Source organism: Motacilla alba, chromosome 1 (assembly GCF_015832195.1).
Source record: "Motacilla alba alba isolate MOTALB_02 chromosome 1, Motacilla_alba_V1.0_pri, whole genome shotgun sequence".
NCBI classification, from domain to species: domain Eukaryota; kingdom Metazoa; phylum Chordata; class Aves; order Passeriformes; family Motacillidae; genus Motacilla; species Motacilla alba.
Genome location: NC_052016.1, coordinates 35895753 through 35915751, shown reverse-complemented (window position 1 = coordinate 35915751; position 19999 = coordinate 35895753). Strand labels below are relative to the sequence as shown.

Genomic DNA, 19999 nt, shown 5'->3' with positions numbered 1-19999 from the left:
TGAAAAAATTAAGTCATACTGGAGTTCAGGGCTGAGGCTCAGACTGAGAATTTGATTCTTCCCCGTAGCATTCTCTCCTTTCTTCTCATATAAACCAGATGGTTTTCTCTGAGGAAAAAAAAATGTTTCCTGTTGGAAATCTTTGGACTTAACATTTATTTTGATTTGTTAATTATTCAGGTTGTGGGAATGCTATTCATGAATTTAAACTTTTTTTCTATTCTTTGGAATTGAGAGCAGAGGGTATAATATGAAAATGACTATAAGGCTGTGCAGTTTTGTGTTTTGGACAGTGTTGAAATATGAACCGGCATGACAGCTGAGTAAGAAGTAGCATTCTGAGCCTTAAAACTAAATCTGCTGAGGACAACTCCATGGGCATGTGTACAGTGAGGGAGTCAGGTGCAGGTACACATTGCTGTCATCTGAAGCCAGCAGATGTACGAGGCAGCTGGAATTCAGGAACAGTTCAGCCACGTGAGTGGAGCACTGTGCTTGTGCTAGATACACTGATCCTGTTCACTCAAGGTTTGCACCCTTTTGGTGGAGCTCTGCGGCTATCCCACCGAAAATCTGCTCCTCTTATGCTGTCCCAAAGAAAATTTAGAATGTGGTTTTGGGCCAGAGTGTGCGGAAGTGGCCCAAATATAAAGATAGAAAAGCTTGTGTGCCATGATGGCTCTTAGGTGGGGTTTTTTTGGTATGCCTTTTCCTACTGCCTAGCTGACAAAGTAATTTAGCTTACAATTATCTGTGAGAGATTGTGTCTTTTCTTGGAAGACCTGTACTTAGCTTGCTTTATATAAAGTCACACAACTATACTCAAGTCCTGATAACATCTTGTTCTCTTATTTACTCTCAAATATTAATCTTGCTTTCCTTGCAGTGGTGTTTAACTGATTGCTGCCAGTGTTTAGGCTCTTCATACTTCCAGGCCATCATTCACAGATACTACTCTTCAGTCTTCCACTTCCTGTTTTCTTAAAATGGGCTTCCTTCAGATCTGTATTTTTGGTTAGTTTTGATTGACTGCTTTGTCAATCTGCAGCAGATTTGCCATCACCATTCACTTTTCACACATTATTCTTGCTTTCTTTCTGACATGCTTCCATGGCCTCCATTGTACTCAATGCCATCTTCTCTCCCTCTTTCCTTTCCTTCTCTTCCTAACCTTTCTCCTAAATTCATCCTAACCTTTCTCTCCTGACATCGTGGCTTTTCAGTTATCACCAGGTCTTAACCTTCCACTAACTCAGGTCATAGCTCTAGCATTAATCTTTATTATGGTCTGTACAAAGTCCTCCTACTGTGTACAGTAATTCAGTTTGGTCTTTGTGCTTAAAAATAACAAAAAATATAGAGGAAATTGGATAGAAATGTAGAAAATTGAAATGGTCTGAGAATATTCAGGGTATGTACTAGGGGGGCTGCATTCATCTCTTGCTTGCATGAATTTTGAATTAATTTGAAGGGCCATGTAAAATATAGGGAGCAAAGTAAAGCAATCAAGTGAAGAGCAGTCAAGAGGAAGGTTTATTGCAGTATAGATTCTTAGACAAAGTTTTAAAATTCGGGTCTTAAGAGCATAGGTATTCAGGCAGCAGTTTGTTGATAATTAACAAATACCAGCAGGTCCAGTTTTTAATAGGTTCAAAGTCTAGCATACAATTCAGTGTTCTACTCCCATGACTGCCTCAGTTATGAAATTAAGGAAAGCATTAAAATTGATCATTTAATGTTATTATATGCTAAAATACTCTGTTGTCTGATACAAAACATTAAGACCTCCTTTTCATCTTGTCTATTATTAGCAATTTAACAGAACTAAGCAATCAACATGCTTATTTTTTTGTTCTCCTTTTTTAATTTGTCTAAAATGTTAAAGGCAATTGGTTTCTTCATGGATACTTACAGGCTTATTCATTGCATTTTATGACTGAGCTGAAATCATACACTGCAGTTTTGTATGAAATGTATAGTTTCATTGACTAATTTGGAAGCACTTGTTTTCTCAGTGAAATTAAACTCTCTTGTTCAAAAGTTTAATTAATTTTCTTAAACGTCATCTTGTTCCTCGTGAGTCATTAAGATATTTTGCAAGTGGTATGCTTCAGTAGTGGAGCTTTATTGCCAGACCCTCATTAGAGATACAGAAAATTGTTGATAATTGTTTGCTTTTAATTTTCATGTTACATATTTTCATACCATGTCTCTAATTGTCTGTCACATCAAGAAATCCTGTTGCTACAATCTGAAAACTTGAATTATTTAAATCTTTTGGAATAGAAATTGGTATATTTTCTAATATACAGCGCAGTCTTGCCTAGTATGTATTTTTCAGCCATTATGCATCTGGGCAGACAGGAATAATAATAACAAGAATATTTATTTTCCTTAGGATTGTAATAACTCTGTATTTAATGTCAGGCTGAGTTTATCAAGGAACCATTTTCGCTGCTGGGAATTAAAATAACTGCTTATGTGAAAAATAACTAAACTTTTACCTTCAGAGTGTGGGAGAGGATATCTTTCTCCTTGGGGAGGCTTTACATCTCCTCTTTTGTTTCTGGAACCACTGTGGTGGAAAAGGGAGGATCTGCTCTATGCTTGTGTACAGCCCAGTGGTTGGGTTGCTCTGTCAGTAGTGCTGGAGACCAGTCTGAGGCTGAGGTCTCCTGCTTTAATGGAAATTTATCTCAAAAATTACGGTAAATTATCCCTTGAGGCTTTGGTCCTCTTACATTCCTTTTGCAAGCTGATCCTGCCTCCATCCCCAAGTAGCTACACCAGTAATCAAGCATGGTCTGCACCAGTAGGAGTAGGTTCAGCTTCCACTAAGTGATGTCTGTCCAGGGCCCTGCAAAAAAAAGAATTAGATATGAGGCAGGCTGAGACCAGTAGTATTTCTGGCACTATTTCTGTTTGTATCTTATGGTTCTGTCAATCAATATGACTGTCCCAATGGCCGTGGGAAGCTATTTTGAGAATGAAAGCTATTTTCTTGTATCTACATCTCTAGTCTTTGCACATAACTAACTACGGATCCCAGCTTTTTATTGCTTAGGAAGATAAGTCTGCTTTCTAGAGTATGAAATAATTTATTTTGATTGCAGGGATGTCCTAACACAGAGATACTTGCTCTTTGTGTGGTGTAGAGACAGTTGTCTTTAGTAATTGCCCAAATGCTTTTACTGTATCTAACTTCTTGCTCTTCCTCAGTCTTGCCAATTCCCTTAGCTTTCTTCAAAATGTAGCTGCTGATCATGTCTGCAGTCTGTCCTTGCCAAGGAGAATAAGAGTCTTTATTCCTGTTATTTATTCCTGTGTGATTTTGTCACTGGTTTAGGAAATATGAAAACCCTACCTTGATTGTCAATGGACTGACGAGCATCCTGCTTTTGGATGTGTCATCTGCTCTCCTTTCTAAGAAAAATTAAATGCTTCCTTCTCAGTCACTGCTTGGGGTAGAAGAGTGGGAATGGTTACATGCATCTCTTAGGCCTATTTATATGACTTCTTTGTATTTATATGACTTCTTTGGAAGCAGAGTGGCCTCAGTAGTTTGCACTTAGGCTGGTTTCCTTGACTTACGTAGCAACAGTGTACATTTTGATAATGAGAGATGCATTTGAGTAGGCTGGATTTCCTTCAGGTTTGTTACTCCTCTAGCAATTCTCTGGGTAAATGCCAAGTGTGTTGTAAGACACTCACACACTTTGGTACAGAGGTGTTGGATCACAGGCAAGGGGAGAAAGGGTAAGAAGGAAATTCTCTCTCCAACCTTATGCCTTTCACTGGCTTATTCACTGTGGGTATGCAGGGGGGCAGGAAAGAGAGAGCCTTGATGCTGTGCAGGCACTGCTCAGCAACAGTCAAAATTCTGGTGTGTTTCCAACACTAGTTTAGTCACACATCCAAACCCCACAGCACCAGACAAGCTGCTGTGAAGAAAATTACCTCTCTCCCATGCAGACTCAGTATCCCTGCTCAACCCTCCACTTGGGCCAATGAAAGCCCCTATGGAAGTGTTTTTCAGGAGAGGTAATGAGATTTATGTGTGGTGTATACATGTTGAAGTAATGAGGAGGTATGGGTGAAATGTTAAATAATCAGAGTTTCTGTGAAGCACCTATTTGATGATTGCCTTTCAGCTTAGTGCACGACTTCAGTTTGTTGGTGCAGAGTTTTGTCATCTTGTTCTTTATTTAACTTGTATATGTCTCATATCTTTAGTCTTTTCTGTTCATAATTGATCTATGCATAGTTGATCTATTGATATATTTTCTCTAGTACCTCACTGCTTATAGTCTCTTCTGCTTCCACATAATAAATACACAAAGCAACCCTGAGCTGATATCCGACATTCTAAATCTCTGCACTTTTTCTTATGGTACAATGAAAATGGGCTATTTATTTTCTTCATATTCATTTTGTTATGGAGCACTTGACAGCGACCTGCCTCCCTTGTACTTTGATAGTCTCTTGTGAGACTTTCAAATGGTACTAATAAGCCAGTTCTTCATTTAGTGCTTTGGTATACTGAAAGAATTCCAGATAAGAAGACCATTTTTCTTTTAGAGGCCCTGATATTTACACTTAGTCATATGATTTACTAGAAATTTCAAACTGTAGTTTTACGTGGTATCAAGTGAAGGAATTATTTGACTTATCTCAAGAAGCTGAAGTCTATCTAACTACAAATTTGAATAACTGTTTCGCAGTCCTTTGGAATAATACTTTTGCTTAATGAGAATGTGCATGATTTTCTTAATAGTTCAGCTATTTCACTGCTAAATTCTTTCCGTTAGCTCATGATGGATGTTCTGTTTTATTTAGAAGAATAGGCATTGCATTCATTAGGCAAACTTCATTAAATTTGGAGCTCAATCAACTAGAACTATAATTATATGGAGAGGAAACGTCGTAATCTGACGTTTTTAAAACTGAGCCTTTTTGGAATTGGTTATTATCTTATGCGACATGACTAGCTGAGCCTTTGTATTGAACAGAGGCAGACCCTGGGAGGAGTGCCTTCAGCTAGCAGAAGTGCTATTTTCTATTATAATTTAATTGTTTTATAGGCTTTTTTCACCACAATGAGACATCTGCTCCCTCTATATGTGGAGCAATAATAGACTACTTGAGGTGGTAGCAAGAATTGTATACTATAAACTGTTATTTCATCATTTAGGGTTACTTTATGGCACTTCAGATTATACCCTCTGCAGTTTAATTCCAGGAAGGTTATCCCCTTGTCCTTTTGATCCAAATTTTATGGATCTTGGCATGGCTGTGAAAGGAAAAAAAAAGAGCATTCTCTATTATGAATGGAAAATTATTTCACTTTGTGACTTCAGATTAATGGTTTCTATCAGCATCAGTAGAGGGAAGCACTGCTGCCTATCCATTTCTGCTTTACCTATAGCAGCACATGTGACCCTAGTGCAGGCTAGTGATTGGAACACTTGCTCTTTCTTCCTTCTTCAGTTTTCAGTCAATTCCTTGCTGGAAATGCAGTACATTTTAAGATGAAGACAGCTAATACAATGTCACTGCTTGTTTTGGTCAAGCTGTAGATACCGAAGAATTCAGTGGAAGCTCTTACTTAAGAACAAATAAAGAATTACATAGTCCTTGAAGAAAGAAGCTGAGAGCTAATTTTACTCTCTGACCAAACATCATGTAGCCCACAAATAGTTTTAAGTTGTACCTGTCTTACAGTATGAAGCTGCCAAGGTGTTAAATGTGTACTGTCCTTATTGTTGCATTATGTTCAGTTCTGCCCTGTATTCTTGTAGACACAAGACTTCTGAGTGTGAATTCAGCATTTTGGACTTTTCTACCTCAGTGCCCATGAGGAGGGAATTAACTTGCTTCCTGCTGCCTGGTTGACACTAAAGGAAGAAGACTGGGCAGACAATCTGTTGCAAAATTTTTACTTGTTATCTCTTGACCTTTTGAAAACATATTCAGCCAAAAGGATTTGAAAATGCAAAGATTGTTCTTCTGAGTCTTCCTGATGGAAGAAGTACTCATGTGTAGAAAAAAGAAAAATAACTCAAATTTGGTAGAAGTAGTCTGCTTATAGGAAAAAAGAAAAACTAATAATTTATTATAGGTTGAGAGGTATATGCTGTCCTTAGGAGACTGGGATAAAAAAGAGTTGGGCTCTCACATGGAGTCTAGAAACTATAACCATATTGATTTGTGCCTCAAAAACAGGTGCCCATCGCTGCTTAGGGAAGAGTCACATGAAAGTAGAAGGGGCTTTTCTCAGTAATGTTTTGTTGGACATTCATGGTTCTAGAAAAGATAAACATAAAAGGTGAAAGAAAGGAGTGTAAAGGCAGCTGGTATGAGGGCTTTAACAAAGTATTAGGGTATGGCCCAGATAAAAATCTGTGTGAGCCTATGCCTTTAATTGACTCTTAGGGCCAAAAAGTGCTGAACAAGCCAGTTTTATTGGGCTGCATTTGTTTCTGTGGCTGCAAACAGCACCAAAGGATCTGTAGAAGCAGATTGTAGACAATCCCTTTTGGGGACCGCTGGTTTAGGTGAGATCTCTGTATATGGGGTTGAGAGCTCACTTAACACAGTGATAGTGAAAGCAAATTTCTTGTCTGTATTTGTCGAAGTCATATTTTTCAGTCATTATGGGATGCACTGGGGAAACTTTGAACACTTTTGATCACCTCTGGAGAGAGCTCTGTTCTGTTCTCTCTGAATTCATCTATTGGATTTGTGAGATGTCAGAAGATATGTGCTTTTTAATTTCCATGGCCCTTCTTTTGTGGTTCTGTGCAGAGAGAGCTCTGTGTAAAAGGTTGTTTAAATTTGTGTTTTTGAAGATACTTTCTTGACATCTGGCAAGTAGATATTCTTGCCCCCAACATACTGCTGTCCCATGTTGTTGGCACTGGAATGTAGCTCTGAGATCCAGAAAACTGTGGAAGATTGTACCGTGGTGTCTTAAGTTCTTTGAAGTAGGTGTGGGGAGGTAGTGTGTGGACAATGACACATCAGGCCATTTCCATGCAATGTGTTTTCCACATCCCTTGCAAGTTGAAGAGCACAAGAGCTTACTGATCTGGTTACCACTGTTTAAGTTGGAAAGTTTTTACTTTTTGAAACTATTGCAAGAGGAACTTCCAGGATTTCCACAAGACTTATGTATCCCTATTTGTTCAAACACTGTGTGTATTTGAAAATTTTATCAATGTGATTTAAATAAAGGAACAGAAATTACTTTGAGTGCGTCATGGAAGCTGTATAACACATTCCAACTTTATATAAAAAAACCCCTCTTGTCAGCTGATACTGAAGGTAGTCCTTGTGTCATGGTCTTATTTGCATATTTTTGAAGTGATGAATTAGATAACTGTCACATTATGCTTTTGAGAAGGTGCTAAGTTAAGTGCAGTGCTGTGGCCCTGCTCAAAGCAAGCTCCACTTTAGCATAAGCAGTGGAATTTGTCATTTGGCTGAAAGCATTAAGCCTTACAGTACTTGAGCACCCCAGTGAATTCATTTCCTGAGAGTTATAGGTATGGCTGGTGGACAATTTGTCAAAGGATTTGTCTTTTAATTAATCTTGCAAAAGGTAGCATGTCCCAATCTGTACTTGAATTTTCTTAACACTGCCAACTTGAGGCTTTCCAAATCTAATTGAAATTAATTAAAAGCGATGCATGGCTATTCTTTAAAAATTAGTTGGTGGTTACTTTGCCATGGATACTGTTGTGTTTAATTTTTATTATCTGGTGAAAGAAGTCCCTGAAAATGGAATGAAGCTTTCTCAGTCATTTAGGTGTGTGAAAGAAACACAGTGGGGATGATGATTTCATTCAGTTACTGTTACGTTTGAGGGGAAAAAAATATAGCTCCAACCGTGTGAAAGTCAGAACTGGATGAATAAAAACTACCAAGCAGGAACACTGTGCTGTAGACATTCCTATTATGGGTGGAAAGCACATTAAAAAGATCCCTAAAATGGACTCATCACTAGCGTCATTAAATTGTTAATCAGAGTTTACCAGGGTTTATAAACCAGACTGGTTTTTAGATTACAGGTATGAACAGTGAAATTTGGCTACTTTGTTGGTGCACAGGAAGTTTTAAACACTTCATGAAAACAGATAACTCACTCTGATTTTGGTCTCCTCTAGAAACCGAGACCTGTGCCGACTGAGGGCAGCAGGTTTGGTTGGGATGGCCTAGGGAGATCAGGGCTATCATGGGCCATGGCTCCCAATCTCCTCATCCCTGGAACAGACCGATGAGTCACTCATCAATCAGCTTTAAATTGCTGCTGTTTCAAGTGAATGGCATTTTAGCTTAAAGCACCATTGATTTTTATTTGGCTTTCAATGCTCCACTTGAAGTGGTGACAGTTGAGAAATCCATTAGCGCTCACAGCCCGTCCCTGCAGACGCCAGGAGAACATCTTGGGACTGCGGCTCTGGCAATCACGCCAGGCCAGCGCTTCCCTGCTCATCAGGCCGTGCTTTTCAATCATTAGCTAGCGTCCATAATTGCGAAACTTTGAATATTTCAGGAGTAAATGTTGGGAAATGCAAGGCATTATTGCAAGTGCTGATTGCTTTATCTTGCCTATGTTTTTTTTCTTTTTCCCCTAATGCTTCTGTCCTAGAATTCCTAGTAGCTTTTTGAAGCTGAATGTCTTTCTGTCCTTTGGTTTCTTGTGGGTTTTTTGGTGGATTTTTTTTTTTTTTTTTTTTGTGTCAAAGTACAGTTGCTCAAGTTCAAGTTAGGAAAGCAGATGAGAAGGGCTCTTTTTTCTGTGTTTAGTATTCTTTTTTCCCCAGAAACCAAACTGTGCCAGAGGATTGATACTTTGAAAGAGAAGTGTGAATCATCTTAGGTACCTGATAATTCCTTGCTCATTTTGATAATTCTTTGTGCTGACAACTTTGTAATAACTTTGCTTTACTACTGCTTGGGTTATTTTCTCATGTTTGTGATTTTTAAGAAAAGTAGTGAAATAGTCACTTGTAATAGAAACCCTTCTTTTTTGCACATAGGAAACTCACAAATGGGTGCTACCATAGTAGATGCATTGGATACTCTTTATATCATGGGCCTTCACGATGAATTCAGAGAAGGACAAGAATGGATTGACAAAAATCTTGATTTCAGTGTGGTGAGTAGAGCCTGCTCTAAATATTTCCTTAGTTATTTTCAAGGTGTTCATCTTGGGAGGATCCAGAAGAGGTCTTTCAGGTGAAACGTAATAAAAATTACGGATCAAAGTGTCAGATGTAAACTTGTCACAGGTGTGACATTCTCTGTGTATCTAACTTCATTTTAGAAAAAAAAAATGCCCTGACCTTTTCACAGTTAGGATTGTAAGTAGAGATACACCTATATATTGTATTTTCAAAGTACAAATTATAACGATAATGGAAGTAAGAGGAAGTGTTTTGTGAGAAACAGCCAGGCCTCAGAAATGAAGACAGAAAGATGAGGTTTTATTGGCTGGTAGTCAATGCAAAACTGAACTATGAAAGACAATTTTCCCCCAAACTACAGTGTATAAATTACTTAAGAATACAATCTCTTCTTCCATTTCTTAAGAGTTTTAACACAAAATATGCCACTTGAATTTTTGAGTTTTCCTACAGGCTCTTAACCTACCACAAGAATTTCCCAGTTGGTCATACAGTATCTGACATTCTTGAGAAGCATTAAGTGGAAGAAATGGCTCTATTTTAGTCTTATTGATTAGTGTTCTTAGTACTAATTTTGGGACTGTCACACACTCTGTGATGGAATTTGTATTTCAGTCCTTGGATTTGCCCTATGGTTCCAAAAATAATTTTTCATTCAGTAAATGTACATAATGAAATATAGTTGTATACTCCGAATTCAGCAAATGCTTAATGTTGTTTCTGTATTTTAACCTACTTTTCAAAAATTATTTGTTTGGGCTTTTTCCTTTTGATTTATACCTTGACTGTCTGGCAAACATCAAAGAAATTTTACTCTGCTTTTTCTGTTAGTGCCAGATAATTATTCAGTCTAAAACTGAAGATCCTAAATATATCAGAGACAGTGTAGAGATAATGATACCATTATGAGGGTGAACTAAATTGCTTCCATAACTTTTGTCTGATCTAAGGCAATTTCAATATAAATTTGCAATATTAATCTAGGATTTGGATGGAAGAAATTTACATGACCCTCTGGGGTTCAGTTACATCTTCCAATGTATCAAAAACCATTTCTGAAGGTTAATGAGCTGTCTTGTGTATACACCAAATTTGAGTAATTTCCTTATATGGTTTGGAGTTTATAAATAAATACATAAATTTGATCCTCTTGGATTCTTCTACTGGGAAATGGAAATCATTGGTTTCACTTTACACTGGCCCACTGCATGTGTGATTCATGACTTTAATAGGTATTAAGTGGAATCATGCTGCATTGGTGTTATTTTTCTTGTATCACCTCTATGTGAAAAGGGAAAGCCTTTTACTAAAAACATTTGGGAGTATTTCAAACTTTCAAGTTTTAATCAGTGCTGTTTGAATAAATTTTTGTTCACATAATCATTCTGAAATATATAATAAGTGCAAAATGAATTTAGTTTTGATCCAAGCACTGCAGGTACCACAGAAATAGCACAAAAGGAAAGACGTACCTGTAAATGTCATTTCAGCTGTGTGCAGATTTGTGAGTCAGCTTGTTCAGTGCACATTGTAGTGACTTTTCTGGATAAAAGGAACAGTCTTGCCTATCTCAAAATCTCTTAATAAAACTACATTTCTGTGTCTAATGGGTTGAAGAGAAGTTTATGGGGGAGACAGATGGAGTGTATGTGGAAAATTAACTGAATGGGGCACAGAGGGAGTCAGTAGTTAAAACTATCTGGTTGCTCTTAATTTTTTGTGGGTTAAATGAGTCAAAAGATACTGTTGAGTTTAACCTAAGCATAATAATGTGGAAGAAGGCAATAAAATCGTTTATTCTCTTGAATTTCTTAGTGGTCCTGCAGTACTATTTGTCATAACGTAAAGGCTATTCCGAGACAAAGATTATGTTAAAATAGAGCTCTGAATTTGAGTTTAGTAATTTAGGTTAAAAAAGTGCATTATGGGAATTGTCTAATTATTATTTTGCTTTATCTTTTAAACCTAGAAGGTTTGGTGCTATGCTGAAGCATAAGAGAGAAGATGCTGAATTATAGAAATATGCAGTCCTTGCCTTCTTTCCCACCAGTCCCAAATTACTATAATGCACTTTATGGTGATAAAATGGTTAGAGGGCAGGAGAAAAATTAATTTGCTTTTAATAAAATCGGTTGAAGCTGTAACTAAAATTGTCATTTGGTGTCACAAAGATGTGCATAAGAATTTCAGTGTGGATCTAGAGACTGTAACAGTACAGCAGACCCTTGCATGTGGCTTGCCTTAGGATATGTACTTTCTTCTGCCTTGACAATTTTTTTTCTTCCTTCATTAAGGAGTTAGTTAATTATTTATTAATGCTTTCTTTCTCTTCTAGAATTCTGAAGTGTCTGTTTTTGAGGTCAATATTCGCTTCATTGGCGGTCTTCTAGCAGCATACTACCTTTCAGGACAAGAGGTAAGGAGATTGGAAGCTGTCTGAAATTCAATGTATTCTAGTAAATGTGGCATATGGAGACTTGCAGATTCTTGATTTCTCTTGCAAACTAATTTCACAGCAGTCAGTTGCCCAAAATAACCAAATTCTTAGAGTATGGAACCTTTACAGTTTGTTTCTGAGTAGGTCTCTTGGCATTTAGGACACTTGGTTACAGTTTTGAAATGCTTCTTTTATCGAGATGTTTTCAGAAGATATCCACTCAAATAAGCATTAGCTTGAAATGTCAAGTGAAATGTCAACCTTCTCATGCGAACAATAACTTGTTTTGATATTCTGTAACTCCATGAAGGTAGAAATAATAGCTTTGTCACTTGTCCTGCAAGGTTGTAGGTTTGCTTCCTCAAAGTGCTACTCAATCTTCTTACCATTTTCTCGGTGACAAACTGAGAAACAGCAAGCCAATTTTATACAGCATCTGAAACTTCTGTTAAAAAAGATGTAGAGACATGCTTAGATTGACAGGATGCATGTCCCCAAAGACTTGCAACAATGGACTTCCTTAGTCCAGCAGTCACAGTGCTGTGACCTCTTACTTCACATACTTTAACAAGACCAGAGCTTGACCCCCAGCTCTTCTCATATCTTAGGAGCTGCGTGTCTTTAACCTATTGCCTGTGTCTTTGATTCTTTGGTTTTGTCCTTTATTTTTCATGACCCTTCTGTAGCCTACTACCAGACATACTTAATTCATGGCTTTCAGGTGTTCTTAAGTATCTTCTTCCTTTGCTTAGGGAAGCACCACATATGTATCAACAAGTTCTCAGGGATTTTAAGACTGCAGCCCTAAAAGTAACTAAGAGAAAATTCATAATTTGTTGTTTCTTTAAGTCTTTGCCATCATCCTGGGATCTCTGAATTGTCTCTTTTATGAGGGTCTTCTCTTATGAAGAAGAGTTCAGTGGCAAAGCAAAAATCCTGTGTACATCTTGAAATGGGTGGTTTATTTTTCATCCAGTGCTCCTGCTTCATCTTCTTCAAACTGGACCATGCTCCTTGGAGGTATCTACTGTGAATATGAAAAAAAACCTCAGAGAAAAAGCAAGGATCGCACGTTCACAGTTGAATTATTTGTGTCTATTGATACTGCACTTGTGCACAAGCCCCTTAGAAAGAACTTTTTTGCCCCAGTATGCAGATGGGTGCAGCCAAGCACTGCCAAAATATATGCTTTGGCTGCATTTGTAAAGCAGAGTATTCCTTCTTAAATTTACTTCTGACCTTTTAGTAGAGTCAGAAGAAGCTCCTTTGCTTAAATAGCTTTAATTTCTTTCCTTCTTAGAAAACATCTACCCTTTCTTTCCTAAATGTTGGCTGGGCTGAGTCTTTTGTTTTTAAGATTTTTATGGCATCATTTTCTCCAACAAACTTCAAATGCTTCATGACTTGTGATACAGGATTCCCGTCAAATGTCCATATGTATCATCTTTATTTTCCTAAAGAACTGCTAAAAAAAGTGCTCAGACTGCATTTCTTTCAAAATAGTGTGGCAGCTAGGATTGCTTTGGGTATCTGAGACAGTGCTTCATTTGCCAAGTTGGATGGGGTTTCTCTGCAATTTGTCATTGTGGATATGACAAGCAAGGGATTTTGAGGCTCTTCAGCAACTGAGCCCAGGAGAGACACCTGCGTCGGGGAGCTCCTTGGAGTTGGAAACAGGTTGCTTGAGATGTGATTTCCAATCTGGTCCTCTCTCTTCCCCAAAAAGGGAACATATTCCTTAGCTCAGGACTGGGACATGATTGATTTCTTTATTCACTGCATTCAGACATGTTAGGAGCCGCTTTCTAGCATTGCTAAGACAGACAAACCTGTTCCCAGCCTTGTGGGTGTTTCACCTGATCAGGTTGAGAATGTGCACGTGGACTTACACCTTGAAGCAGTCTCTGTCTCCTGGTAGGTGTCCTTTCTTTGTTCATCAAGCCATAATTTGCTTGATCATATTCACTTACCACACCTGGTTGATATTCCAGTCACCATCTTCCTACCTCCAAGCCTCTACTTCTGCAAGACTGTTGATAGGTTGGTTTTAGAAGGTTTTCATACTGATTTTCCATACTTTTGCATGTTTTGTTTGATGTATTTAAAGTAAGATCCAGTACAATGAACTGCTGCTTTGAATTAATTCTGTTTCTCCTTTAAATAAATACAAATTCTCCTTAGGTCTGCAACAGGAGTTACTGCTGTTTGGTGATAGTTACAAAAGCTTCTCTTAGTTCATTTGGACTCCCGTCACTTAGTGTTGATAAAGGTGCTGTAGGGACAACCAAAAAACAGTGACCAAGACTCAACATCAGCTGTGGAATTTTAATCATTTGTAAATGGCCATGTCTGGAGAATTTTAAAAGTCCTCATGGTGTATCTACACTGACCTTTGTAGGGAGAGGGTAACTGTGCTTGATAGGGTTCTACCTGATTGATTCGTAATGGTAGCTATTGACCATAGTTTTCAAGTACAGCAGATTATTAATTTAGATTAAATAGTCCTTTGTAATGCTTTTATTTAAAACATACTAGATTTAAAGTTTATTTAGCATGTCTAGTGGTATGACTCTGTGGCTTCCATGCTCTGTTTAAACTGTCATATTACTGCTTTTACTTAGAAGAGTATCAACTGAGATCATGGTTTTAGTGATGCTTATTATAGGTAATGGTAGAATTTTAAGCCTCTTTTGCTAAGATTTTGAGTATGCTGTCCTTATGTCAGTAAAGGTTCCCTCTTACTCACTGCAATGAATGGGTAAATAATGAAATATATCTCCCATACAACCAGAAATAAAGTTGCAGTTTTTAGCAGCTGACAGCTTGGCTGAAAATGCTGTAGGGCTTGTTCTGTCCAGTGCTGAGTCACAGGCCTTTCTGTGTGAAACATGACATATGTAAATTTTTTAACAGCTCAGCCTTTCACATGTGGGAATTTCTGCTGGGCTTTCATGAGTGATGAGCACGTAAAGCTAAAGCTTGAGAAGGATGCATTCTGATGCAAATGTCATGGTTGTCTTGCCTCCCTGTACCTGTCTGCTAAAGTAGGGAGACAAAATTGTTTCCCTGTCTAACATGCAGTTCTCCTGATGTGTGAAAGATCACCATCTTTCTCCATTTTTCCATCTCAGCATGCCTTTTGATGGAAGATAATCAAGATATAGCTGCAAACCTTAACATAGTGGAAAATTTGCCTATGCATTCTGTTTCAGTCTTCTGAAGTTGAAGCAACACTGATACCTCTCTGGTGGCAGAGGTTATAGGTCTGCAGTCTGGGGGACCCTTGTTTAAATCCTCTGCACAGTATGTTTTCCCTGGCTGATTGTGGACAGGCCATCTGGTGTCTGGCTAGGTCTATGTTACCAGATAAAGAGTGTTCCTTCTTTGTCTCAGTTCCCACAGAGAAATGAGGTCTCAATCTGTCATCAATTTTGAGATTCTTTGAGGCAATGACTTTTCTTCAGGGTACATTATTAAAATATATAATGAATTGTCATGGTTTGACGCTGGCCCAATGCCAGTGCCCCCATGAAAACCCATCTTCCCTGGTGTCTACTGTGAGATGTGATCAGAGACAGAGCAAAGCAGGCCTCCACTTGCAACAAAGGAAAAAAACTTTATTATTACACAATTACAATAAAATTAACACACAGAGCAGAATGGAAAACCTTTTAAAACATTTCTCCTCCCCCCACTCAATTCTTACAGACTATTACAGAACCTTAGATCTTAATCCAGTCCATCACCCTTCAGATAATCAACTCAGTCCATCTCCACCCTTCAGATAATCACTTCTCATTTCATTAAGGAGAGAAGGAGCCCTCCTTGTGCCACCACAGGTAAATCCCCGTCACTCAGCAACTACACGTCGTGACTTCTTCCTTCCATGTTCAGTGCTCTCACCACTGCACATGGACCAGAGCTGCTCTTAGGGTTTCCCCTTTCAAGGACGCCTTGCCCAGTTCCAGAAGAGAACGACAGTCTCTCTCACCTCATTTTGGGACACCAGTCCCCCCCAATATTTCACCCCCTGGGGCCGAGGGGTCTCACCATCTCTTCATCACCTGTCGTCTCCGCACACATCACTCCTTTGGCGCAGCCTCCCCCTAAAATGCAGTCTCTGTATTACAGGAAAGGTTCTATCCATGGCTAATACAAGAAAAGTCCAGCCAAAAGCCACTCCATCATCTCCTCCACCTAGGATTCTCTCAACTTCTCCCAGTCCTTCTTCACTTGCACCACTCTGGATCACACTTGCGCATTCCTTCTTATCCGTTTCTCTCCTCTCTCAGCTCCCGGAGGATCAGCATTTGCAAGGTTTTCCATCGTCTCACAAAAGGGTTAAAATCACAGTCTCTGCTCATTACGAACTCCCACACCAGTTCCGCACTCTTCACTGGGCACGGTTCCCATTGCCTCGGCCCGGCCGGTGCTATCACGTCCAAGATAGCACTGGCACCTCTCTCTCACTCTCTCTCTCTCGAGGAGGGGGGGGGGGCTGCCCACTGCTTCTCTGAGTTCCTCCACCCCTCCGTCTCTGTGGGGAACTCACTCTTATCCAAGCCATCGCCTCCCGTCTCCGGCCCATGGCTCCGGCCTACCTCCCTCGGCCGCGTGGCCTTCCCCTCCCCCACCCAGCCCGAAGCTGGGCAGGGGAGGTCTGAACTCTTCCATCCACCGGAACCAAGAGGACGTTCCCGTTGGGAGCTCTCGCTTTTAACCCCCTGTGTTCTCAGAGGCGGATCCATATCCTCAATGGTCAAACCAGGTGCCAATATCCACATCTGGGCACTTATTGGTTTGACCATTACCACCTCCCAAAAACTCATTTCCTCTCAAACCACGACATGAATATATGCTAAAACAGTGGAATATAGAATCATAGAATGGTTTGGGTTGGAAAGGACCTTTTAAGATCATCTCGTACAACCCCCTTGCCAAAGGCAGGGACAGCTTTCAACGAATACATTACTCCAAGCCCTCTCTGACCCAGCCTTGAACACTGCCTGGGAAGGTGCATCCACAGCTTCCCTGGGCAGTACAATCTCGTTATCCTCATTGTAACAAATGCCTTCCTAAGAGGACCCTAAGAGGGCTTTGAGCAGCCTGATCTGGTGGAAGGTGTCACTTCCCATGGCACGGAGTGGAACTAGATGATCTTTAAGGGTCTCTTTTGTGATAATATCCACTCCACAACTACCCTCTTTCAGTTTTAAAACAGTTGTCCCTTCTCCTGTCATTAGAGGCCGTAGTAGGAAGTCCTCTTCATCTTTCTTGGAAGCCAGGCCCCCTTCAGGTGCTGGAAGGTGCTAGAAGGTCTCTCTGGAGCCTTTTCTTCTCCATGCTGAACAACCTCAACTCTCTTAGCCTGCCTTCAAAGGAGATGTGCTTCAGCTCTCGGATCATTTTTGTGACCACCTTCTGGACCTGATCCAACAGGTCCACATTCTTCTTTTATTGGGACCCCAGAGCTGCAAATGGTATTAGGGTCCTCAGTATAAGTGGGGGGTTTAGTGTATTTTTTTGAAATGCTACAAATGAAAGAAAGAGGAGGTTGGACCAGATGATCCCCTGTGGTCCCTTCCAACCTGACCAATTCTGTGCAACAGAGAGACTCAATAAAAAAATGAAGGAAAAAAGCATGATCTCTCCTGGGAGTGCCGTGTGTCATAAAGTAATAGAATCATCTACGTTGGAAAATACCTTGACAATAGAGTTCAGCCTCTCCAGGCAGACTCTCTTGTATTTTGCTGTATGCCAGAGATTTCTTCCCAGTTCCAGTAAGCAACCAGTGCAAAATGTTCACTCACTGTTATTCTTTATTAGATTGTATGCTAATAGGTATAATCTCTAAGTACCTAAATACCTAAATAAGAAATGCAAAATTCATTGTGTCTATGTTCAATAAGGAGCCACTAATTAAATATTTTTGAGGTATAGGGTTTTATGAGAGTTGCTTAGTAGAATTTTGAGTGACTGGGAGACATACTGTGAAAACTAGGCACTCCTATTTTCTACCCCAGGTTGTGATAGATCAGTCATGTTTGGTGCTTGGTTTTTCCCCAGGTATCATGGGGTTTTTTTCTTCAATATGGATGTTGGTGTTGGTAAATTCTTTTTTTTCAACACAAATTATCTAATTGATCTTTATTCAGTATATGTTTGATTATATGTTCTTCCACTTCTTTCAATCACATCTGTGGATCTGGGTCTTTTTGGGCATCAGGGTAGCTGATACAGATTTTTGAGGGAGGATAGAAGCACTGTTTTTTAAAATCACTGCCTGTCCACAAAGCTTTCAACTCCTGGTGCAAAAGAGCAACAAGTAGGCAAGTGGTAAGAATGAATGGCACAAGGCAGAAATGAGTTGGCTGATCTCTCTTTGTTAATGCTGAAAGAACGAAACTTGCCAACAGACCACAGTGATAAGCTGCAGAAGATTTTACAAAATAGATCCATGATGATTGATTGTGTCTGAATGTAGAATTTGTGTGAGTAGGCTGCCAGGAGGCCAGGAGTTCCAGTGTCCTCAAGGACTAAAACAGTAAAAGGTCTGTAGCAACCTGATGTAGGACATCACACTGGAATTTTCAACAGAAGTTGGATTTTCTTGTGGTGTGCTGCATCAAGTGGTCCAAGAGTTGTAATTTCTGCTATGCTGCCCCCAGACCTGGCTAGTGAAGGAGCAGTAAGTATGAGGAAGACTTCACAGATGACAATGCCAGAAGAAATCAGCTTCAAGCCTTCCTGTTGGGTGTATGAACTTCTTTGAGCTCATAAAAGCAGGTGGAGATTCCTAGAGCATCTTGCAGGATCCATTGTCCCTCCTTTCTGAAACCCATCCAAAAGACAGCAGTGAAGATACTGAACCCTGCTATGAGCAGTATTTTCACTTCCAAGTCTTTGTGAACACACTGTAAATGAACTTTCTGCTCTCCAAATGGGAATTTGTTCAAGGAAGAAGAGACAGACATCTGCAGAGCCCAAGTGTTGCATACATGCAGAATCATCCTGTAATTAAACACAGGAAACGATCATTGGAGCAATAAAGCCTAAATAAGACAAAGAACAACCTTGTACCAGAGATTATTGCTCTGTGTTCAAAATCCAATTTTTTTACAGTTGTATTTGATGAATTGCTGTCACTGCTCCTCTATGGCTCCTGCCCAGTAGCCTCCAGCACCGATGATACCCACTGCTAGAATGAACGTGACTGCCTGCCAAATGTCTGTCCAGTTTCTTGAAAAATAGATAGATAAAGTCCAATTTTTTTGAGCAAATCTCCAAGAATAGTAATCACTTCACAGGGATCCCAGTCGCAGGCATGTCTGCTGTCTCTGGATACTGTGACATCTTCCCTAAAGGTTAATAATCCTTGAGTACTATTTCTTCTCCATGCTGTGGGACCACTTCTTGCCTTAGAAAAGTTTGTATTTCCAGAGTGGCTTGGCATACTTACTTCTTACACAGCAAGCCCTAGCCAAAAAGAATAGGGCCCCATCCACTGATAATTACAGAGTTTCAGCATCTCCCCAGGAGGGGAGTCTTCTACCTTCTATATATATCAAGCCTTCCCCTTCCCCATGGCTACAGCCCAGTCTGTGACACTGCATGGCTATCTGGCGGCTAGCTGTGGTGGCAAGCCCTCATGACCATGGATCCTTTCTGGGGCTTGGCATCACAGGTGGGAGTTGGTAAACTCCCTCAAATAGCAGTTTCAGCCTGGGTTAGGGGTTTTGGTATTTCCCCTCTGTGTTCCCAGCATGCATTGTTTTCTGTTTTCTCCAATATGTGTTAGGATATGTGTTAAGTGAGATACTGTTTATATGGAGAGCAGGAAATAAGATCCTCTAACACTGAAAGAGAGTACCTGGAGCACACATATGCAGGCACTTGCTGGAGCTATGTCTCCAAGCAGGAGAAGGCAGGATGCAAAATATATGTCATCGTTAGGAGGCTGAGGAGATGTAGTTAACTGAGACTGAGAGAGTCAGAGGAACATGATGTTACATGGATCTATTTTGTTTCACTGCAGACTTTCTTTCAGGTACCTAGATTTTTTTTTAAATTAGATGGATCCTTTAAATGTGTGGATTTCCCCTGTCTTTCTGCACATTAAAGAGGAAATAGTACAAAAACATGTAAATAGAGCCCACATCTATACAGACAAACAAAATTCTTTGATGGTCATTTCAGTGAGTAAGCCTGTTTTATTTTCTGATCCTTAAGAAGTCATTGCTTGTTTTGATGTGCTTACTCTGTGATTTTTTAAAAAATTGTATTACAGGCTCTAGAATGCATCTGCCAAGCTGGTTGTTTTGAGCTAGGATTTCCCTCAAAGCAGTGTGTGTGCTGACTATACTATCATACTACC

The 19999-nt window shown here is 39.6% G+C and overlaps 1 protein-coding gene across 1 annotated transcript in view; it reads left to right on the top strand.

The window, feature by feature from the left end:
- MAN1A2 (mannosidase alpha class 1A member 2) overlaps positions 1-19999 on the top strand; it is a 134185-nt gene that overhangs the window by 51115 nt on the left and 63071 nt on the right. The window contains exons 4-5 of the mRNA XM_038135629.1: positions 9042-9160; positions 11524-11604. Of these exons, the coding sequence (XP_037991557.1) occupies positions 9042-9160; positions 11524-11604 (200 nt within the window). The remainder of the gene's footprint in view (positions 1-9041; positions 9161-11523; positions 11605-19999) is intronic.